Source organism: Molothrus aeneus, chromosome 6 (assembly GCF_037042795.1).
Source record: "Molothrus aeneus isolate 106 chromosome 6, BPBGC_Maene_1.0, whole genome shotgun sequence".
NCBI lineage: Eukaryota > Metazoa > Chordata > Aves > Passeriformes > Icteridae > Molothrus > Molothrus aeneus.
This window is the reverse complement of record NC_089651.1, coordinates 24,036,101-24,060,433: the sequence shown is the minus strand read 5'-3', so window position 1 is coordinate 24,060,433 and position 24,333 is coordinate 24,036,101. Positions and strand designations below refer to the sequence as shown.

The following is a 24,333-nucleotide window of genomic DNA, read 5'->3' as shown; positions in this document are numbered from 1 at the left end:
TGGGTGTCCTAATTTTTAATCATTTTCTCTATAGGGGCATGTGAGCTAAGTATTCCCTGAGTGCTTGGAGCACATGCATGTGAGGGGGCTTGTATTTGAAGGTGCAGTACTTCCTACTGTTCTCTCTTTGGTGCCTATCCAAACTCAAATATTGACACAGCTGCGGAATGTTCTCACTGGAGCTGGGCTCATGTGCTGTGTTTGAAGTGTGTGCCCTCTGTCACAGCAGAATTGGGAGAGAAGGGGGAGCAATGGGGGAAAGGGGCAGGGAGAACCCAGACCCCTATTGCCTAAATAGCTGACCTGCTTCTTTATCCCAAGGTAACAGGAGAGAAGTAGAAGGAGCAATTATGAATTAGGAGGTCTTCACAGAAACATTGGTCACCTGACTGTTGATCTGAGTAGGGGGGAGCATGTCTGTGCCTTGCTGCACGTATCACTTGGCTGCAAGATAAACTTAGCTGGCTACTTCTGAGGGGAGGAGGTGATTCACCAGGAGGTGATTCCCATGGGCCCCTGGTAGTGATGCCACCACCATGTCTTTGTCTTAGAAGCAGCATGTTCTCATGTGAACAACCTTTTTCTTGACAGCAAAATGATGCATAAATCTGTTTACTCCTAGGAAATTCCTATAAAAGCCCTGAAGACCATGGTGCTGGTGAACCTCAGCATGGATAGGATCTGTACAGGGTGCTGTGGCCTGACTGGATAGCTGTGCAGTGCTGTTTAGCTTGGTTTTTGCAGCATCTGAAGGAATGTGGGATTATCTAATGCCATACCCTTTCTTCTATTATGTCCAGTAAATGGTATTTTAATGACTACATTGTAGGCTCTGAGTGCCTTTTTTATTGGAATCTATAACAAGCCCTCATGCCAGTGCATTACATTTGGTGCAGTTGTCAGGATGCTGGTGAGAAGGGAAATAGGATAGCAAGGAGAAGGATGTGTGCCTGCCTGATGCCATATGCTGGCATGGGGAGCAGTTACACAGCATGCTGCCTTTCAGTGCCAGTGAGGGTTAAGTTTTGGGACAGCAGACACATGGATTGCTCAGCTGGCTGGAGATCTTGTGCACCCATTACCAGTACAGGCTCAAGCAGCGAGCACACAGCTCTGCTGGGTAATGAAGTCCACCATGCTGGCAGGGCTTCACCAAAGCTTTGGGGTGCTGCTGCAACACTCCTGGGTGACAAGTGCCAAGATCTTTTGGATGATTGGGGTCCTTCCTGCTGGCAGGGTGACACCAGGTGTCAGGCATGCACACAAGTGTTACATTTAAACCTCACACCACAGTCAGGGTTCAATCCCTAGCCAACTTGTAAACTGGCTTAAACCTGACCAAGATGTTTGAATGAAAAGGAACAGGCTGCAAGGGAAGGAAACCCCATCTGGCAGCTCCCTGGCCCTCAGGGACAGGGGAACCCCTGTGTGAAGGGATAAGGGTTTCATCTTTGTGATTGTATCCAAGGTGTTGCTTTGATTAAACTGTATAACTCCCTTTAGGAAGAGATTGATAAATGCCTCAATGAGCAAACGAGCAAACTATCCATCACGGGCCAAGGTCAAAGAAAATGGGCCAAGGCCAAACCCCCTATATTCTGCTCCCTGAAAGTTGAAAAAGTAGTTACACAGGAAAAAAAAATTGCCAAAGGCTTTTTTTACTTAAAAAGATGAATCAACACATAGAAGGAAAGAGATCAAAACTCTTAACTGTGTTACAAACTGTCACTCTGGATGATAAAGGTATCTTAACTCTCTTGTCCTAAGAAAGAAAATAGCATCCATCATCCATGAGTGAGTGAAGGCAGAAAGAAAATGAAATTATAAAAACTTGCTTGCAGGAATGGAAGAGTTAAATGTTGGAGGGATGGAAGTCACACCCCTGGAGAGGTGATAGCTGATGCACGCTGTGCTGCTGCAGAGGCTAACCACAGGAATGGGAGAAACAGAGAGGAGCCCTAGAAGCACATTAAAGAATGAGAAAGGCCACAATATGAGGAGTCAGCATCTTTAATTACTGACATTGTTGTGAGACACAAGAAAGGGCTGGAAAGTGCCCCAGGATGTAGTGAAAATCTCCTATTACAAAGCAACAAAATAAATGTAGGAACCAGAGCAGAAGTAACATTTAAGGAAGCTGGCATAGGTAGGTATTAGAAGATACTCATACCTGTCTGATAACCAAGCTTAACTGCTGAATTGTATTGCTGCTTAAAGTTAGCCTTATATTCTGCATGATGCCATGGAAGGTGATAAGACCTTTCCTTTAAAGGAAAGACGAGGGTAAAAATCTATGCATAAATATAACAACCTTGACTTAAGCTGCAGTGTAAATGCTGCCTGGTTATTATAAGGAAGAGACAGAGATGCAGAAATGAAAGTGATTGAGGAGACTGAAAGCTGCTCCTCCTGTAGTTAGGAGTGGAGGTGGCTGTGTTGGACACAGCAGCTGCTCTGACCTCACCACTCTTGTTTGTGCTTTTCCCTGTCTCTGCCTGTGCTCTCTGCCTAAATGCTGCTTCCCCTGCTAAGTAGCATGGGTATTTCTAGAGTTGTGTCTAATCCCATTCACACACTCTCCACCCAGGTCATTTCCATCCAGGGAATCCCAGCCATTCCTAAAGGTGTCTCTCCAAAATCCATAGCGAGGAGTAGAGATGTGTGTGGATGAGAACAGGAGATACTCTTATTATGTGAGGAAGGAAGCCTCTGCAACTGCTCTTTGTACCAGTGTCCAGAGTCATTGCTCAGCCACCCTAATGCTAATATTTGCACTCTTCTATGGAGATAAACATTACAGATGTATCAGTTGCACAGAGGCACAGCACTAAATATGCTCCCTGCTGGCAGGAAGCATTTTTGTTCCATGTGGCAATTCCTGAGACTACCTCCATGCTGCCCTGTTTTTCCACTCTTGCCAATAGTCTGCTTGCTGTAGCAATCATTAGAGCCTTCTCAGCTCTGGTAGTCCACTTCCTGACTTAATAGCTGATGTCATGACATCCAGACCATTCTTCTCTCCCTGTTCCTGGAAGCCCTTGTTTTCCTGGCTGGTTTTGGGTGCGCTAGCTCCCTGCTTGTCAGAGTTTCTGTTTCCTTTTGGATGGACTTTAGTACGTTCCACTATGGGGGGGAAGAAAAGGGGGAACCTAGCCTTCCTGCTGCTTCATCCTCCTCCACTCAGCTGGGAATTATGACGTATTGGGAAGAATGCACTGCCAATGGCACTGCTAACTAACCTAACTGGGAGGAAAATTTAAATTCCAATTGGGCTGTCAAAGGCATCCTTTCTGCTCATTGTCATGGGCAAGGGAGAAGGAGGAACACTGAAACTGTGCTGTTGTGGTGCCAAAATAGCTGAGGCTGAGCTTGCTGATAACTGTGGGAAGGAAAGAAAACTGAGCACTAGGGAGAATCAGGGGGGCTTGTAGCTAAAAAGAGAAGGACTGGGAGTGGCTAAGGAGGTCTCAAAATCTTCCTGCGTTTGAGTACAGCCTTTGAGAAGAGTCAGGCAGGGACCTAAACCAGCATGGTGGGGAGGCAGTGATGGTGCCATCGGCTGCACAGGAGCAAAGCCAGGGAAAAGGAGCATGCTCTCTGGTGGGAATGGCTGTGAGCTGGCAGAGGTACCTCTCTCTGGGACAAATGTCCTCTTGCTACTCATGCCATCTTCCTAAGTATGAAATAGGAAGTTAAGTAAGGAAACGAAGATGCTCTGATAGGAGGGACAGATGCCAAGAGAGGAGGGATAAGAGTCCCACTGTCCCTGACACACCACGACCTGGACTCCTGTTTCTTCATTCTGGTTCAATATTAACCCAGCAGGGCTGTGACTCTGCTTATTCTGCTTCCTTTGCAATTCCCCTGCAGCCAGGGCTGTACAGCATGGCGCAGACCAAAACCAGCATACTGAGGGGCCTGCTCTTCTCCAGCCTTCTGCACCTCACCTTGAGCCATGATGGAGGTAAGACTCAAGGGCAGAAGTCCCAGTAGATGACAGGAGGAAGACGGGAATAGTTCTTTCCAGGGGTAACACAGGTGGCAAGTTTTCTTCCTCAAGTCAGGAGGCTAAAAGCTTGAAGCTGGGAGCAAAAGGGTGCTGAGAATGGAGTGAACAGGGGAAGATGCAGCTGCATCTGTCAGCTGGTGACAGCAACTCAGTGCATTTTATGAATCACTTGGGAAATGGCAGGAGGAGACTGTGGCTTAGTTCAGGATCAAGTCTAACATAACCATTGGGCTTTTGGGGATAGTTTCTCAGCTGACCTAGGTGACTTCAATTCTCCATTGCCTCCCCAGCTGTCTCTTACTGAAACTTTAGGTCATACAAAATATGCCACCTTCCTGCCCACTGCTCCTTTTATTAGAGCTTCTAACTATCTTTTCTTAAGATGAGGTTAAGTCCTCTTGGACCCACTACTGTGTAGGGGAAGATCTGTCTCCAGGTCTCAAATCAGGGGCTCTGAATATGAAATGAAACCAAGCTGTGCTTATCGCAGTGGTCTGAGGCTTGCAAGACAGAAATACAGTGGCTGGGGACAGGGTCACCAGCAGGCTCAAAGCAAACAAGCCTCTAGCTAACTGCAAATAAGCAGAGCAGCTTTGTTGAGGAAGCAGTATTCTGTCACTTCTGTTCCTTGTAAGTGATGGGAGCTGTGACGGGATGAATTCCAGAGAGCCTGCTCTGATCATCAAGTGTAGACCTGACAGGGCTTCTCCTCTCTGTGTGGTGGGCTGGGGGAGGCTGGGCTGTGGGATCACCACATCAGCTGCATGCAGTTTTTGGAAACTGCAAGGGGAGACAAAGGTGCCCTCTGGCTGTGAGCAGCCCTTTGACTGGCAGTGTTCTGACCTGATAGTTTTCCTGGAAAAGGGGCAGGCATTGTCACTGCTCAAGCGCCACCGACGTGCCAACAAGGGATTTCTAGAAGAGATGCTTAAGGGAAACCTGGAGCGAGAGTGCTTGGAGGAGATATGCAGTTATGAGGAGGCTTTCGAAGCCCTTGAATCCACCGATCAGACGGTATGTACCAGGAAACATCCCCCAGCCACCCTCTGTAGGGAGACACCAGCAGGTTGCCCACACAGCCAGGGGCCAGGGTTGTAATACTCAATTCTGTGAACCAAAGATGAGGCTGATGAGTGCACACCCCATGGCAAGCTCAGGCTTCCTTAGGGGGAGCTTCCCTCCTTGAGACACTGCACAGACTACACCTGAAAGCTCAGGTTCTTTTCTCTCCCTCTCTATGCATAAAGTGACAAGGTGCCATTGGTCCTGAATAGCACCTTCCACTAGCTCAGCATGGTATCACACACATATGAGCTGCTATCCCAGACACTCACAGAAGCGCTGGCATAGTAGTCAAAACACTAAGTGCAGGTTCCTCAGACTCCCTTGAGCTTCTGCACACCCTGCCCATTTTTCCAGTTTCCAGACTCACTCTGCCAAATTTGTGCTGCATCCTTTTGGGATTTGCTCCTAGCCCCAAGGCTGGTGTCAGAATTTCACACCCAAAAAAAACCAGATAAACAGGTAGGAGCCTAAGACAGCAAGACACTACCTCTTTGGAGTACTTCAAAAGCAATCAGCCTCAGGCTGCATGGCAGAGATGAGCCAATACCTACATGTGATCTGTGGCCTTAGAAATTCCAGGTTCAGCTGCTTGGACTTCTGTACTGTAGCCCACTGCACTACCTGCACTGCTTGCTCTGCAGGTTGATGAAGGTTGTAAACATCTTTGGTCTCCTTAGAAACAACAGTATTGTCTTGATTCCTGAGTCTGATGTGTGGGAATGTGGTTTTTTATTGCATTTTTTGCTTTGACTCCATAGTAATTGGTATAAACAGAGCTAGGTTAGTCTTGTCTTTTGTTGTGATGGGATGTTCTCTTACTGGTTTGAATAGCAGTAGCCAAGAAAGGTTTGATGTTCTGTGTCCCTAATTTTTTTTTCATCTTTTTTACAGGATATATTTTGGTCAAAATACCAAGGTAAGTTGTTTTGATTCTTGCAGGTACTGTTACTCCTTAGGATGCACTGTCCCATCCTGGAGAGATGGCTCCCTCTTTTAAGAGCTCACTTTCCAGGGCTAAGCACTTGTGTTTTGTCCCTAGATGATAAACTGGTTCAAATGATGATGCTTATTTGGATTCCTTTCATATAATGTGTCTCTTTCTTCTTATTTTGCTAGTATGTCAGGGCCTGGGAAAGGCCAGGACAGTTCTGGATGCTTGTCTAGAAGGTATGAATTTCATGCTGACCTCAATCTTCTTGATACAGTGAGTGCCAGGAACTTGCTTCCTGCAGAAATTGTACAGAAAAAAATTAAACTGATGTTGGAGAAGCCATCTAATTTTAAAGAAAAATACCAGGGGAGGAATTTGAAATTATGTCTTACTCTTTATTTCCCCAGTAATCATTTCAACAAACAATCTAGTTTGTGCACTGAAATAGTATGGAGTGAATATCCTTATCCTTGCGACACAGTCAGGTGTGAGCAGCCTCTCTGAGCCAAAGCAAAGCACAGAGCCCTCAGGGATAGCTCCCTCTGATGAAGCAGAGAAAGCTTAGGCTGTGTGCTCTTCTCACAGGAAGAGGATGCCTCTGCTATTGCAGGCTCATGCACCCAGCAAAAGTTAAAGGGATATGTGAGATGGTACTTCTGATCTTGAAAAATGCAACATCCAGTTCCCCTGACTGGCTTACACTGTGTTGGGATTTTGACAGGTAACTGCGCTCTTGGGCTGGGCCAGAACTATCAGGGAACAATTAGCCAAACCAAGTCTGGGATTGAATGTCAAGTGTGGACAAGCAAATATCCACATATTCCTAAGTAAGTTCATCTCCTGCATACCTCTTTAAGAGTTCTCTGTGGTGTCCTTCCTTCCTAGCCTAACCAGCTTTGTCTCTCATAGATTTAATGCCACCATTTATCCCAACCTCATTGAGAACTACTGCAGGAACCCAGACAACAACTCAGAAGGCCCATGGTGCTATACCCGAGACCCAACGGTAGAGCGGGAGGCGTGTCCCATCCCCGTGTGTGGTATGCCCCAGCACTCCAGAGAGCCCTTCACTCACAGCAAAACACTGCACTGAGACTGATACTAAGGCAGTCAAGGAGAGGGTTAAGGAGGGGGAATGCTTACATGAATAGAGGTCAGTAGGAGTAGAGAAGCTGCATCTTAAAGGGTAAAGGAGCTGAGGAAGAAAAGTCACTGAGTTGCCCATACATAATGAGCTGTTTTCTCTAGATTATGCTAATCTAGATCTAATTTAAAACCAGTGTCAGCAGTACCCTGGAATGTACTACAGTATTTTCTAGTCAGTCACCCCAAAATCCTGGCCCAGTTGTCTCAAATTAGAGACAGCCACGAGTCATAATGTTTTTTGGTCTGAATTCCTACCTTTAGGACAAAATAACTACAGTGTGTGCTTGACTGCCTGCCTAAACACTCTCTCCTGTAGAGGTATGCAGTCTAATACTCACAATCTCAAGTAAAGAGAAGATGCACTTCTCTCATAATTGAACTGAACATGGAGGATCATCCCCCTACACTTACACATTCCCATTTCTCCCTAGTACAGAGCCATCTTCCCTGGGGCTTGGCCTCTGTCTCAGAAGAACTGGTAAAGGAGAGAACCTTCTCACACAGCAGAAGTTTCTCTTTCAAAAACAGAGACTAGAAACAACAACTCATAAACAAAAGTTAGAGGTCAGCAACCTTCTTGACATGGGGTTATTTTGAAATTTCAAAAGCCATTACCATTGCTCTGTTTTGCAGAATCTAACAAACTGAAAAGAAATACTGCTCTGCTTTGAGGCCAGGCACTGGGCATGATGCCAGAGGTAGCACAGATGCCTCATGAGGCCATCGGGCATCTGTGCTACCTCTGTTCACCAGTTAATTTCTGACCTGCAGTATCTTACAGTTACACTTCCTGTGTGCATGGATGTAGCAGGATTAGAAAAGCCTTTGTGCACAGATCTTTTATAATCATGTTGACATGAGTCAAAAAAGAGAAGCAGCCCTACCAATAAAGGTGAATACTACTTGCCCAGTGGCTGTTGTGCACCAGAGTGAATAGTCAAATGGGCTATCTCTTCACATGGGGACTCCCCCTGTGCACAAGGAGAAGGCACCTTGATGCCCAGCCAAAAGAGATTATTGAGTACCCACTCCTTCAGGAAATGCTGCTTAAAACTTGCAGTCATTACGACACTTGCAAGAAAAAGTGTGAAAAGTCTTGCAGGGAAATTTTTCACTTATCATTAGATTTAGAAACATTGGCAAAAGTTAAATTTGCTATTTTAGTAGAATATCACAGTAAAAGGCTCCCCCAAATATGGCTTAGTTATGCATTTTAGAATAAGGTGTTGAAGGAGCTAATACAGCAGAATTATGATGCCTGAGACACCTACCCATCCCTTGAGCTGGTTCTCAAAGATGCCCCAGAAGGGAACACAATATTGTTCCTCATATCTTAGTGACAAAGAGAAATGTGACGAATAGTGCCAGCCTCGCTTCACATACTGCTGAGCCATCTCTGACACTGCAATATTTTAGAGGGCCACCCCATGCATAGAAACACAGTGAGAGTTCCTAAACATATTGGGAGGCCCCATGGAACTCTAGGCTTTACTAAGGGGCTCTGGTACTATTTGCTAATAGCACTTCTGAGTGCACAGCTGTGGCTTAAATCACAGCCCTCTGTCTTTCCAGGTGAAGACAGAACAACAGTTCCATTCACTCCACGGGCTGCAGAACCTGCACCAATGGAACCTTGTGAACCAGAGAAAGGCATGCTTTACACAGGGACTCTCTCAGTCACTGTGTCTGGATCTAAGTGTCTACCATGGAACTCTGAGAAAGCCAAAGAGGTGCTCCATGGAAAACAAGTTGACCCAGAAGTGGAGCTGCAGGAGAATTACTGTCGGAATCCAGACAGAGATGATGAGGGTGCCTGGTGTGTCACAAATGAATCGCCCTACTTTGACTACTGTGATCTGCACTACTGCGGTGAGAAATCTGCTTAGGTTTGGGTAGGCCCATATTTGAGGCAGTGGCATATAACAGGAGTAGAATGAAATGCTTGGCCTGGGAGGAATGGACAAGGATGTACGTGCCCATGCACACGGGAGTCTTGTTTGTTCATATATCACGTGTACTAACCTGCCTTAGGTGCATAGCACTGTTACCTCTCTGAGGTGTTCTCCCTGAAAATTCACACTGGTGGACAAGGCACATTAAAAAGAGCACTGGTGTTTTAAAACATCATTCCTTCATCAGACCTTCTGTGTGGGGAAAGGAACATTTACATTGCTGATAATTATGGCAACTACACTTAAACCTTTTGCCTTGTTTGTCTTTCCATCTCTCAGACAGCTCGCTAGAGGATGAGAACCAAGAGTCTGAGGGACTATCAGGACGTTCTACTCTTCCAAAAGACTTCAAACCCTTCTTTGATGAAAAAACTTTTGGTTCAGGTGAAGCAGGTGAGCAAAAACTCTAGGTACAGCATGTTTGCAGAAGGGCTATCCCTTCTGCAAACATGCTGTACCTAGCTTCTTCCCATTCACTGTTCCTAAGAAACATGAGCTAGCTAAAAGCTGTTAAAAGCAGGGGAAGATACTTAAATTCCTTGAGGAACTCTCAAAAGTCAATATCCAGTTCCAATCACGGAGCTAGTAAGCACTTCCTAAGATCTTCCAGCTTTGCATGCTGACTTCAGACAATAGTTCTCCACTGTGATTCAGGTAGAGTAGCAAAGCCAAGATTCCTTGTTTTTTCAGATTGTGGCACTCGTCCTTTATTTGAGAAGAAAAAGATAACAGACAAAAGTGAGAGGGAGCTGTTGGATTCCTACACAGGAAGAATTGTTGGTGGGGATGATGCAGAAGTTGGCAGCTCCCCCTGGCAAGTATTGTCTTCACATAGTCTTTGGGAATTGTGTTTTCCTTCTCTTCAGCTCAAGCAGGCAGAAATAAAAGGGCTTTCCTATATTAGGCAGCATGCATAAATTATAGATTCTAATCAAAGCTTCTCCAATGGCTGACAGAGGAGTACTAAAATAGCTGGAAAGAAACTCTTGAATCAAGTATGCAACCACTGGAGAAAGCAAGTGTGTTGGTGTGTTTCATCTTCATGTCTTCCTCTTTCCAGCTTTGCTGGAATGAAAAGGATGAGAAACTTCATCAGGTAAAAGAAATGGGGTAAATAAATGGCCTACTACAGAGGATATACATGTCCACGGAAGACTTGCTACAGAGCTACTCACTCCATTTTGTCAGTATAGAGCAATGCTGTTTCCTCCTCACTGCCAAATCTGTACTTTCTGCAAGACACTAGGATCCATTTAGTCCTGCTAAGGGCTTCCTTCCTCCTCATCTCTCAGGCAGGTGATGCTCTACAAAAAGTCTCCTCAGGAGCTGCTGTGTGGTGCCAGCCTTATCAGTGACAGCTGGATCCTGACTGCTGCTCATTGTCTTTTTTATCCACCCTGGGACAAGAACTTAAGTACAAGTGACCTATTGGTGCGGATTGGCAAGCACGTAAGAGCAAAGTAAGAGTCTGAATGAAGTGGAAAGAACTAGACTTCCTCTTGAAGTAATGAGATACTTTGGAGTTGGGCTGTCATTCAGTATCTACTGAAGTATTATAACTAATGTCACATGCCTCTCAATAATAGGATCTAATGGGGCATTTGCTTCTCTTGCTGATCCTAAAGGTTGAAGTGAAAGGGAACAAGGAAGCCTGGGAAATCTAAAAGGGTGCTCCTATGTAAAGACAGCATTGTCTCAGAGGGTACAAAGCTGAGAGTATCATAAACTCCAGAAGACTTTCAGCTGCTACTGTACAGCGAGTTTTCCTTCATAACTATTTCAGATATGAAAAGAATAAAGAGAAGATTGCTCTGTTGGATAGAATAATCATCCATCCCAAGTACAACTGGAAAGAGAACATGGACCGAGACATCGCACTCATGCACTTAAAGAGACCCATCAGCTTCAGTGACTACATCCATCCTGTCTGCCTGCCTACCAAAGAAGTCGTGCAGAGGTGAGGAAAAGAGAGAGAGAGAAAAACATGACTTCTCAAGGCTATTGGCACTAAGAGTGCCAGGCAGAAGAAAGCTGGTACAATACATTTAATTATACTTGTGCTTCCTTCCACAGGCTGATGCTGGCAGGTTACAAAGGGAGGGTAACTGGTTGGGGAAACTTGAAAGAAACATGGGCCACTAGCCCCTCCAACTTGCCCACAGTTCTGCAACAAGTCAATGTGCCCATTGTAGATCAAAGTACCTGCAAGGCATCCACCAGAGTCAAAGTCACTGACAACATGTTCTGTGCAGGTAAGTAACACTGGAGTCACAGACACAGCTTGCCACAGAAGTCAAGGGCTCTGAGCTCCTGGTGTGACTCATGCAGCTAGATTACTTTCTGATAAATTTGCAAATGCCCTCCACAAAGAATAACTTTCCCCTGATAAGAAATTTCTCAGCTCTCAGAAAATGTGAAAGCTGGAGAACTTAAAGCTAAGAATAAAGTTTGCAACAACAACCTGTGTCAGGTATTAGTCTAATGGTACTATGTAGCAGCAGCAGCTGTGGGAGAACTAAGCACAAATAAAATTATCTTTTCGCTAGTACAGAGCAGTTCAGTGACTTCCTAAATTAAAGGCTGCACACCTATTATCCTATCTACTAGCTTTTGAAGCCCATTCATACTTATGGCCACATATTTTGAAGGCTCCTGCCTTCCTAAATCTCTTCTAGCATCATACCCTTTTTGAGTGAGAAGGGGACACAGAATTCAAGTTACCAAGTTAGTATGGATTTATGTACCAGTTTAATAGTTTCTGATATATTCTTCATTTGTGCGGACTTCATCAGTTCCTACAAGCAAGCCTTGAGATTTTTGACTAAATTTGTGCTGCTTGCATCTAAATGCATGGGACTGCTTTAGTTAGGATGGAAGCCAATTACACAAGCATGCTGAAAATACAGAGCTCTTATGGATTCTCTTTCTAAACAACATTCTATGAAATAGCTGAGCTACAGACATACAGAAAAAATGGAGACACGAGTGATGGGAACGTGCAGAGATACTATCCAGTTTATCAGGAATGAATGAAATCCTCTTCCTCTTCATAGTGATACTTTAGGAAGACAGCTGGGGAGAGGAAAAGTAGAACTTAAGTGACAGGAAAGTAAAAGTGGGGATAACAGTGAATCTCTATAGTAAATAGAAGAAGAGGGAAAATAGACTATTACAAATAAGTTTGTAAGACAAGAGAAGCACAGTAGCTTAAGCTACAGCTGTTGTACAGTGTCAATGCAACTGACACTAACACCAATTCTGATGAAAAAACAAGAATGAGAGCAGAGGGTAGATTCAAGACTGCCGCAAAGACAGATGCAAAGTTAGAATTTTTACATATATGAAAAACAGAAGTCCGAATTAACAGCATCAGCACTTTCATGGGTCCCAAAACATTTATGCCATTTATCCCAAAACCTTAAAGAAAACATGGCCAACACCAGCCACTTGCCCCTACAGTCAAATGTCCATTTTTCTTGCCTGTAGGTTACAGTCCTGATGCGCTAAAGAGAGGAGATGCCTGTGAAGGGGACAGTGGGGGACCTTTTGTAATGAAGGTATGTTCAACAAGTTCAAGCTTATAAGACATAGGAAGATAGGTTTGTTCTGTGCTGAAATTCATAGTCTAAAAAAAGCAGCAGAGTTGAGCCACTGCTGAGTGGTTGAAGCAAACCCAGGTCATGCCTAAGGTGAGCAATGGAGACCAATCCTGCAGTCATCCAGCTTCATTTCTATACTGAGCTCTCAGCATATTGGGAGATCACCTGGAGGATGCATGAGTGATGGCCAATTTTTAATTAGAGATTTAAGAGGAGAGACAGAATTACTCCAACAAACTCTGTTGGAGGTGCCAGTCTGAATCCCAAAGTAGCATCCATCATTAAACAGACTGGGGCTCATCCAAGGTTTAGATCTGAGAGGGCAACCAAGCTGCTAAACAATCCAGAGCACAAGTCTTATGAGGTGTGGCTGAGGAAGTAGGGCTTGTTTAGTCTGGAAAAAAGGAAGCTCAGGGGAGACCTCCTGAAAGGAGGTTATAGCTAGGTGGCACTCGGCCTCTTCTTCCTGTTAAACAAAACACAAGAGAAAATGGCCTCAAGCTGAGCCAAGGAAGGTTAAAGTTGGACATCAGGAGGAATTTCTTCACTGAAAGAGTGCATTTAGTGCTGTGGTATAGTTAACACGGTGGTGTTTAGTCAAAGGCTGGACTTGATCTTGAAAGTCTTTTCCAACCTTAATGATTCTCTAATTCCATCAAGGTCATTTGCTCCTTCTGCCAATCTCATTTTTTGTTTACTTTAGAACCCAGATGACAACCGTTGGTATCAAGTGGGAATAGTTTCATGGGGAGAAGGCTGTGACCGAGATGGCAAATATGGATTTTACACCCACGTATTCCGCCTGAAAAAGTGGATACGAAAAGTCATCGAAAATCAAGGGCGATAGATGAAGCATTTACCTTGCCTGGTCTCAGTTTTGCAACAATGCTCCACTTTAAAACATAAGCATAGAAGATCCTGAAGTAAAACAAGGTATATCCTTACAACTTGACAAAAGGAAGGTCTTATCCCTTGAAAATAAAAGCTCTGAAACCCATCTTCTTCCTTTTATTCATGCTGAGTTTAGATGCGGTTGTATCTAAGTCATGACAGTAGCCAGGAGCACCACAGCACTAGCTATACTGCTAATTACCTGTTGTGCTTGAAATTCCCCTCCCTTCCATCACCTACAATCAACAGGTTTTGGACCCCACATAATGGCCTTGTCAGTCACAGCAAGCAAGATTATGGCCTCATGCACCATGCACTTTCCTCCCTTCAAGACAACTAATATCCTGTTCTAGTTTTTGATCCATGTATGTACCAGAGATAACCACCCTACAGTACCTGTAGCATTCCACAAGACACCAATGTCAAAAGTAAAGCAATTAGAAGCTGTTTTGATCAGACAAACATTGTTCACACTACAACAGCCGGCAATAAATACCAGCACCACTGTGTGCAATTCATCCTACAAAGGAATAGTGGCTTGAATACATTAAGCAGCACTTCCAGTAAGTTCCTACACAGCAGGTGGTGCTGGGTCCTCATTGTGTATTTTCTACCTGCATAGCAAAATTCTGAAGGAAGCAATTTGTGTAGTCATTGTCAAAACCTGCAGTGAAAACATCCTGCACTATAGGTGTTTGCTTGTGTTACAATGGGATCTCTCCAAAAACAAGCTTCAGTCTTTCATAAACTCCTCTTTAGCAGGAATTTGTGGACCACTGAGGACCCAGAAGTACAGCAGTAAATACAAATTCTTTACCAGCCAATTTTCTACTAAAACAATCATGACATTTTTTCCCAAATAAAGCACAAAAACCAACATCTCAATGAAATCTGAAGAAAAAAACCTCAACATCTCAAGTTTCATGACTGTTTAAAGTCATTGATAACCACATACATTGAACACTGAAAATATTTAGCCCTTCTAATGTTTAAATTTTAAGCCTCACCCCCTTCACTACTATCAAATCTGTGACAAAAGAGGGGAACCAGGACCATACAGTTTCTGGAGAAAGTCACTGTTCATATTGACTTGTTACAAACAATACAGAAGAATCATTTTTAAAATTCAGTTTAATGTTATTTAAATATTGTCTGGGCTAAAGATTAGGCTTTATTAATTTATGTGCACAAGTTTTAGTTCAGAACTCCCAGGATATTGAGTCCAACCAAACACTACAAAGACACAGGGCAAAAACTCATTCATAAAAACAACTATATCTTCTGCTACTCAATTATTCCTGTATTTCACTTCTGAGTCAGCTTTGAATTTAAAATAGTTTATGCAGGTTTGCAGGCATTGCTGTTTTACATCCTGAGCTAATTAACAAATAGTTCTTCAGAATGTCTGCTGAATATGGTAAAGGAATATATGGATTAATTAAAATGTCACTAAGCTTCAGAGAGCAGCTAGTAATTGAGAGGTAGTGGCAGTAACTCTAGCCAACACAAACTATTCACAAACCGCCCCGGTTTAAGTGCACTAAACCACAGCACTTACCCATAAGGGCCAAACCTCCACTTGTAACAGAGCTCTGTTCCACAAGTGCACACCCATTTCAGGTTATGAGAGGAGACTGACTACTAAATGGAGGCAGTGGAGCAATGAATGGCATCATATCAGTTAACACAGGATGGAGAACGCTCATGATCACCTGCTATCACAGTGTGCAAACTCACCATAAGCACCAAGCAGCATTATGTCAACTGCAACCCCAGCCTAGGGGTCCTGTGAAAGGAAGATTTCAGACATTTGCAGAAGCTCTGGCATAGATCCGTAGTACAAGTACTAATTTAAAGTCATGTTTTTACTGTAATCAAGCAAGACAGTTTCAGCAATGGCTCTCAGGCAGAGACTGCTGGTCTACATAGCAAACAACAAAAGCAGCAGTTACATGGAAGAGATTAAAAATCTAGCATAGAAGTGTGCTATTTTAAGCCTGCCTGTCCAACCCTTCAATAACTCTGTTCTAGCTATGGAACAGATGTGCAATTTATGCTACACTTCCAGTTTTCACATGGAAGTGCAGCAATAAGGTGAAAATACACGACCTCCCTAGAAATGAAAGGGCTAGAAAGGATACGCAGTGTGTCTGCCTTAAATCTTCATTATTTGGAGCTTCTGAAAAAGGCTCTTCACTCATAAAAAAAAAAAGAAGTGGCTACAACTTTTGCAGACTAGTTCTATTAGGTGTCTTAGTTAAAAAATGGTAACATCTGATGTTTAAGAGCAAAAAGAATGTAGGTTTACCTGCATGAGGAACACTGCTTAACCAGATGAGTTCAGGATAAATGAGTCCACTGACCATATGCTACTCTATTCCATATCGTCAGCAGCAGGCTCCCTCAAAAAAAGCTCCCTCAGCTGGGACCACAATCTGGGTAAAGGCATCACAAGGACTAGATAATTCAAAATAAACATTTCAGCAAACTAAATATTTTCAAGTTACAGAAACATTCCAAAACAAAAAAAGCAACTATATAAAAAGTGTACTACTGCTCATAGAAGAGTGCAAAGTCTCAGGACTGCACCCACAGACAGTGTATTTCCTTCCTTACAGTGTATCCAAACCCCAAGGTTCATGTCAGCTTAGTTCAGTTTCTAGATGCCCAGTCACTAACATTCAGAAATAGAGAGTGACCTCTAACCAGCAGCTGCTGCTGTTCCTATAGAGGCTGGTATAGTTAATGCAAACTTTATTTACAAAAGACACTTAAATTAGTTACTTCATGCCATGTGTCCATACAGAATCAACAGTTCAAGGATTACATGGAGAAGAATTCACAAAATTAAAAGTGAAATCACTAAAGGTTTTCTAAGAGTCAAGAACTAGGAAAAGATTTTAAAGACAACTTTACAAATAAAAACCCCAAGTCATGAGAAACTAGTCTGAGCAAGAGGATGGTTGTTTACAGGTCTGTACACTAAAACTAATACACAGACAGCCTTCTATTGTCAAAGAGATGCTCATTGAGAAGCAGATTATGTACAAATACTTGTGCCACAATGACTCAACCCCCCAAAATCCACTGTATTATACATAAACCAGTTTGTATACATTAGGCCTAAACGAGGCCATTTAACTATGAAGACTTCTAGTTTAGTAAACTAAAGCTGAAGACAGCCCCAAGCAACAGCGATACCGTCTCTTTGCATCTCTATTTGCGACTGCTTTTTATTCTCTCCAATCTTTTTTTCAAGTCATCAATATTGGCCGCTGCAGAAGAGGGTGAAGCCAGGGTAGTTCCAATGCCAGAGGAATGAGTCTGATTGGAGTCCAGGTCCAGATGTTGGTACTGCTCCCGGGACTCACGCAGCTGGGAGAGCTTACTGTGAAGCATATCTGTAGAGGATGCAACTGTAGGGAGTGTTGGTTTAGAGAGCAGAGACGTCAGAGGGGGTCTGTCTTCCTGCTATGAGGGAGAAAAGGGAAGTGTCAAGACCTATAGTGGTAAAGGCCATAGAAAATGTACAAATCATCATCAATGGCTTTTCATCTCTTCAAGCAATAAAAACAGAGGAAAGGCAAAGAGCACCACAACACAAGTGGATCTGGAGCAATAAAGTCAGTTGCTGTCAAAGTCAGAACCATGCAAAGCTAATTACTATGCTCAATCATCTGAGTAGTTAATGTTTAATTTTATGTCAACAGGGACACAAAGAAACTAGTCTTTCAAGATCAAAAAATTCCCTGCAGACTAGAGTTTTACTGAGATAGACTGCCAGTGTCTTGAACAGCCTAAATTCTAACACAAGAGAAAAATCCCTGCCTATGTGCAACATCAGCAGACAATGAATTTTCTGGAAGAATGAGAAGAGGAAACTGGCAAGACTGAACCTGTCAAAGACTTAAAGTGGCAATTCACTGTTCTTTTACCAATATTTCCATCTGAGTTACTTACCTTGTTACTATGTTCTAGGAAATATTTCCCCTCCTCAGTGCTCTAAGCTGATACTCAAATTTGCGTCAAAAGTTAAAACAGTGATGCATCTGGATGACTATTCCTAGCGTGAACATCACTTCTCACATGGCCGAATTCAAATTTCAGGAATTGGCATTAGATTCCTAACACACAGGTCATTGAACTCTAAGAAATTTTGGTCCACAGATTTCCAGTACTAAGCTCATTTATCATTCCTGCACCTCAGTATCCACACACCCAAAATATACAAAACTTCAAATTTTTATCAGCTCTCATGGTAGTTTTAGAGCAGAAAGTCTAGAATTTCCACATCATTAATCTCTGAGATGTTAACTTTTAGAGAACACTTATTGTTTGAACCTTTCTGAGACTCAACTTCCCATCAAGGAATGATAATAAGCTGCAGGCCTGTAGAAACAACCTGTACACAACACCAGCAATGCAGACAGAGCAGACTGAAATGCAAGCCTACTTGGCCAAGTAATGAGATTAAAGCCATTTATACTAGGCATAGTGACATGCAGTGAGTAGCTAGGACATGCATTATAAATGAAAGATCATAAATTCTGATTGGAATCTGCCTTCTGGCATTTGAATTCTTATTAAAAAAAAAAAAAAAGTAAGTAAGTGCAAATCAAGTGCCTCTCCAGGGGATTTTACAAGTGTTGTCAAGTACAATACCTTTGCGTTGTCAAGGCCACAACGCTGCCTGAGGATTTTTAATCTTTCCAAGTAAACTGAAGGCCCCACTTCCTCCCCATTTGTGTTTCCTATAGATGAAGATACAGTGTGGGTAGACGCAGGAACACATGTTCCTTCCATCTGAGGAGAAATTCCTGGAAGATGAGGGGAAGAAGAGTTAAAAGATTTAAAACATCAGAAAAGCATAAACCTCTTGGTCAGTTCCTTGTGATAAGATGCAATGGATGAAGAATTAACCAACCTATTATTTGCTAGTTATTTGCATTTGCTAGTATAGATATATCTGGCCTTTCATTTCCTTGCAAAAATGACAACTGAAAACCAAGAAAAGAAATGGAGAAATTTAAGGAATGGCTGCAGAGCAGCTCTAGAAGTGCTGAAGCCAACAGCTGAAGAGAACAGTGCAGGGAGAGGAAGATGATGCTGATGTACATCAGCAGTGAACATGTCCAAGGGGAGAATTGAGCAATTGGCAAGGTGAGAAATGCTTGGAGTTGTCTGTCTTTTTCTAGTTAAGTCATACTTTTGGGTTTACCACTGATTCTAACCCCTCTTTATCTCTCATTTGTGCAACTTGAAGCTTTTTATTCCAACACAGTCTCAAAGAGCGATTTCTGGAATGCACATAAACAAGGTTTTTAAAGCTTCCCTACCAAGAGACTAGAAAAGGAATTTACATGATGAAAAAAAGTTTTCCATTATTAAAAGAATTGCAAATTCTTTCATAAGACTTACCATGGACAAGGATTTGTTCTCACTAATTTATGACAAGGGTGTTTAAAATAGATAAAAGGAGAATAAAGGTTAAGCATTTATACCTTAATCTAAATAAAGCACTGTTGCAATATGGAACAGCATGTTTTATTATATCAGACAAAGTTAGGGAAGAAAAAAAAAGACAACTGTAAATGTAAATTAGGCATGTAAATTAGGTTTTGCAAACTGCTGAACTAGTATTACTCAGTTGTACAGACTTTTACAATGCAAGGTAGAATTTTCTGTCCTACATAGGAAGTTCTAAAAGAACCTCATATAATCCATCTTCCTAAAGAAATCCACAATACAGGGATAGGAGAAGGTGTAGTAGTAGAAAAAAGGCTTAAGTTTCACAGGACACTATGAAATGAGTAAGAAATAAAGGTTAGAGGTAGTTTTGCTAGACTGTGTATCAGCTTTTACTGTCAGCTAATAATTTGTCACATTCCTTCCCTAACATTTCATTAAATACTCCTTTGTATTTATCTGCAATGAAAAGACTCAGCAACAAACAGTTTTACAGTAATTCATCCAATTAATCACAAATTCTGCAGAAACAGTTCATGTTATTTAAAGTAAGCTTTCCAATTCCACAGAAAATAATACTATTAAAAGCATCCGATATGTTTTTTAGTAAAAAGGTGAAAGGAGAATCTGACAGCTGGTGCTGCTGTTTTAAACCAGCTTTATACCTTGCAGAACCAATTCTTGATACCAGACACATGAAACACAGGCGAATGTTCAATCCACACTACAGGATATGGATTAGAACCACATGTTTGCCAAGTCTTTCAGATGTTTTCTACATTCAGTATGGTTCTAACTTCTGTTTTTGTAAACAAAGAATGCTGCCTCATGAAGCAACTCAAGCAGCAAGAAAACGGCTTGCTTCAGAAATCCATAAATGTATGCAAATATTAATTTCTACCAGGAGACCTGTAACTGCTCTAGTTCTGCTTCTCACAAACCAATCAGTTTTGCTATAACACGTACCTGTAGAAGTAGCAATGCGTCCTTTCCCTTCCCGTTCTGTTTCTATCAGTCGGAGGCCTCTTTCCACATAGCTTTGGAAGAACTGTGAGGAATTTTTCAGGAAGGGCTCAATGTCTGCATCAGAATATTTCTTTTTGTATTCATACAGTTCTGCCAGACCCTGGGTAGGAAGAGTTGCTATGTATTACTACAACTGCTGGATACACTATTCTAGTGTATCATGCTCTCTTTCTTGCAGGAAGGGGGCACTCACCTCCTTGGTGTTCTCCTTTGAGCCAATCTTCTTAAATATTTCTGCCAAAATATCATTGACTTTGGCTTTTGAAGCCTTTTCCTCCTAAATAAATAAACAAAAGGGGACTTTAAAAACAAAGAATAAAATAAAAAAGAAACCAGACAAACCCATGGCACCCTCACACTGCTAGCTGGATACAGAGCTTCCAAGATGAAGAAAACCTTGAAGTGATCAGGGTTCTACATAGCCACTTTATACACAGAATGTGAGCAAGAACATCATGAAGATGTCGGGCTCCTTTTGAGAAGTGTTTAAAACCTGCTTTGGATATGGCTAACTTTTAGTAGATCAGATGCAGTACCATTCAGCATAAAACTTTTGCTATACATTTGAATTTCCTGCAGAGTATTTCATCCTGGGAAATGCACAGAATACTCAGGTAAACACAAACACCAAATTCCCAAAAGAGCCGTAAATGAAAATTTCACTTTACAAGACCATTTCCAACATTAGTTCCATGTTGAAAAGGGAATTACTGCTTACACAAAATTTAGTTTGTTTCTTAAATGAATTGCTTTACACCCCCTTCCCCTGCCAACACATCTTTACTTACAATGCGAGAAGCTCCTTTTTCTGTATCCTTATCAGCTTTTCCAGTCTGCTCCATAGCGTGTTTCATTAGTCTACAAAGGTGAGCTTCTAGCTCAGACTCATTTTTGTTGTCTATCATTGTTAAATGATCTAAGATCTAAAATGAGAAAAAAAGGGGAATTTAAAAAAAGGAAAAAAAAAAGAGGAAATACTCTAAAGACTGCATGAACATCCAATTTAAGAATACATGACTAGTGATTGCTCTGACCTTGGGCCCTTTCAGCTTGCACAGGGTGTGAAGGAGCGTCTTCAATGTCCTAATAGGGAACTCACTCTTACATTGCTTCAGCTTCTCTTTGGGAAAGACTTTCATGAAAATGTGGATATCCAGCAGAATCCGATCCAGATTGATGCTATTGATGGTTTCCGGAAGAAGACGCACCATTCTCCACAGACACTAGAATGAGAGGCTGACTTAAAGAAGACAACTCAAGAAAGAAGCACTTGATTATATAAGAAGTTACACAACACTATCACTGAGCCACTTCACTCTGCTAGCACACCATACAGGCATGCACTGTGTCTGCTGCTCAAGCTAGAATTGCACTGGGTGCGTACTTTCTCTTTGCAACTGGCTGTACGGTATCCAGATCTTTCTTTAGAGCTGATGCATACGTAAGGCACTGATTTCTCAACCTATAACTGGAGACTGAATGCTTTGTGTGAAGAAATTTCAGCAGATAATACATAAATATATGCTATGTATACCTACACATAAACAAGTTCTTTAGGTTTAACCTCATTAAGAATGCCTGAGCAGTCTTTAAATCTTAACCAGTTACAAAAGGGTGTTGTATGGCAAGAAGTGATCATGCTCATGCTTTAAATGCAGACATTTGCCTGTTTACTCTGCCTGTCAATACAGATGACAGGACAGAAGTCAGCTCCTGCCTGGCACTGTCTGAATCCATAGTACAGTGTTGTGCTCAAGCAAATAAGCCCAGCAGGTGACTGTATGGAGGACTGCACCTCTGTGTGGAGTTTGTATTAGTGTACACAAGCTTCTGTAAACTATTAACAGGTGTTAAGCTCCCTCCTAAATTCCCTATATGTGACATCTAGTAAGATCAGAATTATAGAAGTTGTAAGAAATATTTCAAATTATGGACATTAATTTTTTTAACTCCGTCTTTTCTTTCAGGTAAGATGATTAAGAGAAACCATGTAAGTTCAAAATCTCCACTACAGGCTCACCTTCATGACAAGTTCTGAAAACTTAGGAGAGCTGGCTGTTGCTAGAAGACTGTCTTGGAGCAGGACAAGCAGAGCACTAGAAGGAATAAATTTATAAAGGTTATACAGAAAAAGTACTACACATAAGAAAAAAAAACAATACCAACTCAACACAGAATACCACACTGGAGACTGGGGTTAACCCAGCAGATGTGCAACAGCTCTTACCTTCTCTCTTTTTAGTATAAGAATTTAAGAGACAGTCTGCTGAACTTCAAAGCACAAAGAACCATACTAAGCTGGCTTGTTTAGCCTGCCTCCAGCTGTACACTCAAATTCTGATCACAATCAGTGATAATTCTTTATTAGCTAGCTGAGTGATTCTACAGACACCATTCTTTGCTTACAAAATGACTAAAACTCAGCCGTTCAAGGAACATAAGAGAACAGGTAAAGATGAGCAGTTAATTGTGCACTTTTCATTACTTACCTCAAGATGTTGGTCTGGTCAGACTTCTCCAAAACTTTAACTACCAAGAGGTTGACTGATCGGATGACCTGCTCACCCTCCTCAAGATCTTCAACCCGAGAATCCAGCATTAATGTAATAAGTCCATGCATTAGGTCTTTAAGCACACCAGTGGATGCCTCTCGAGCCAGACTCTCTATCTGAAACAGCTACATATTGAAGAAAGTGTCAGTTTTCCCTGCACATAATCCTTCAGTATAAGGACTTCTCTAGACTACACTGTCAAACCATGACATCTCCATGTTTTCCACAAAAGTAAGAAAAAAAACTATGAACAAAGTTATTTCTACTGAGTGACTTCTGAAAATACTCAGCAACTACACCAACTCAGCAAATACACCAACTCAGCAATCAAAAGGTAAAGAATTTTAAAACCAGGGCTTAATAGAAGTCTTAGTGGCTGTATTTTGCAGAAGCAGAGACGTTCTTCTCTTCCCCTAATTCTTGTTCCCCACTTACTCTCAAAAGGTGCATTGATAAGCATTTGGCAACAAACCTCCGTAAGAAAGACTTAGTAGGAAGATAACCTAGGTACAGAACAGACACTCCATTCTCCCACAACTTCTGTGCAGAAGTTATTTGTTCTTCACCTTATCTCTTAGAGCAAGCCTTACCGTGATCATGCTCCCAATAATACAGCTGTAAAGTCTGACAATCTCATCTTTGTCCAGCTTCTCATCTGCCATGTGTGTATTGTAGATTAACCGGAGCTGCATAAATGTGGCTATTAGGAATTGATCAATGTGGCCAGACATAGCTTCTGCTTTGTCCTCCTGCTTGAGAACCTCATCAATCTAAGATTTAAAAACAAAACACTTGAGTAAAGTCAACATAATCCAAACAGTGCAAAATAACAATAATTTAAATACTTCTCCGTAGGAAAGGTTTTGCCCTGACTAATCCATTTGCCAAGGCAGTTGTATTCTAAGCTTTCACCCAAAATCAGTAGCTAGATATTTGTATTGCTAATCCAAACACAATCAATTACTGATATTTTAGAGAACAGCAATCCTATCCCATACACAAATGAAAACAGCAACAGCTGCATTATATATTCTGGAATTTACAGTTTTATGAAATCTTCTGGACAAAAAAGCGTCTAATTAGTTAAAGCCACCTTAAACCCATGCAAAAACTATGGGGCAAGACAATCCTTTTGCCAAGGATCTCTAAAACAGTTCAAATTTAAAAGTTAAGACTCACTGACTAACTGGCTTTTACAAACTCTTAGCAGAAATAATTTGACAAAACCAAAACCAAAAATATAACACAGAAGCACTAATGAGAAAAGCATTAAGGTTATTCTACCTCTTTCAAGTGGAATTTCTATTGCTAAAGCGAGTCAGATGGCCCCTGTGCACTTAGTTTTGTCATCAGGGAGATTCTGAGCAGAGCCCACGTCACCTGACATGATTGCTCCACTACAGTGCAACTCATCACCCTCGCAGGCAAAGTCTGGTACAGTGTGATTAGTTGCTATCTTAATTCACTTACCTGTGTCAGAGCCTGGATGCTTGTATTTATATCACCACTGGCCACTTGGGAAATGACAAAGTTGATAGTAGAAGCTGTGTTACTGTGCATGTCATCAAAGTGCGGGGACACAGCACGGATTCTAAAGGGTTGAAAACAGGATTCATTACTTTTTGGAGAGCTACACTTATGTACACAAACTGCTGTATTTCAATGAAGATTTAGAGGAAAAAGGATTTCATTCTTC

General features: G+C 42.0%; 2 protein-coding genes and 1 non-coding gene across 5 annotated transcripts in view; 1 reads left to right on the top strand and 2 right to left on the bottom strand.

Annotated features, from left to right (window-relative positions):
• Nucleotides 1-3,883: 3,883 nt before the first annotated feature.
• F2 (coagulation factor II, thrombin) lies at nt 3,884-22,131 on the top strand. The gene is made up of 15 exons (XM_066552738.1): nt 3,884-3,964; nt 4,860-5,023; nt 5,966-5,990; nt 6,191-6,241; nt 6,727-6,832; nt 6,915-7,045; nt 8,724-9,020; nt 9,383-9,496; nt 9,794-9,921; nt 10,400-10,563; nt 10,887-11,060; nt 11,177-11,355; nt 12,590-12,660; nt 13,406-13,635; nt 22,053-22,131. Exons 1-14 carry the CDS (start codon nt 3,886-3,888, stop codon nt 13,547-13,549), a joined length of 1,827 nt encoding a protein of 608 aa, XP_066408835.1. The 5' UTR covers nt 3,884-3,885; the 3' UTR covers nt 13,550-13,635; nt 22,053-22,131.
• CKAP5 (cytoskeleton associated protein 5) overlaps nt 14,707-24,333 on the bottom strand; it is a 54,548-nt gene continuing 44,921 nt past the window's right edge. For all 3 annotated transcript variants that reach the window (XM_066552735.1, XM_066552736.1, XM_066552737.1), the window contains 10 exons: nt 24,108-24,228; nt 23,228-23,407; nt 22,575-22,762; nt 22,106-22,181; nt 21,120-21,308; nt 20,874-21,008; nt 20,279-20,362; nt 20,026-20,185; nt 18,256-18,410; nt 14,707-17,064 (listed from right to left, as the gene is read on the bottom strand). In XM_066552735.1, the coding sequence (XP_066408832.1) occupies nt 16,810-17,064; nt 18,256-18,410; nt 20,026-20,185; nt 20,279-20,362; nt 20,874-21,008; nt 21,120-21,308; nt 22,106-22,181; nt 22,575-22,762; nt 23,228-23,407; nt 24,108-24,228 (1,543 nt within the window). In that variant the 3' untranslated portion in view covers nt 14,707-16,809. The remainder of the gene's footprint in view (nt 17,065-18,255; nt 18,411-20,025; nt 20,186-20,278; nt 20,363-20,873; nt 21,009-21,119; nt 21,309-22,105; nt 22,182-22,574; nt 22,763-23,227; nt 23,408-24,107; nt 24,229-24,333) is intronic.
• On the bottom strand, nt 23,950-24,060 carry LOC136558534 (small nucleolar RNA SNORD67). The gene has a single exon (XR_010783905.1). It is a non-coding gene; the product is annotated as a small nucleolar RNA SNORD67 (small nucleolar RNA).

Coding starts and splice junctions, on each gene's coding strand:
- F2 (XM_066552738.1), top strand. CDS start 3,886: ATGGCGCAGACCAAAACCAGCATACTGAGGGGCCTGCTCTTCTCCAGC. Junction 10,564..10,886: donor GGCAAGCACGTAAGAGCAAA/GTAAGAGTCTGA, acceptor TAACTATTTCAG/ATATGAAAAGAATAAAGAGA. Junction 12,661..13,405: donor GGGGACCTTTTGTAATGAAG/GTATGTTCAACA, acceptor TGTTTACTTTAG/AACCCAGATGACAACCGTTG.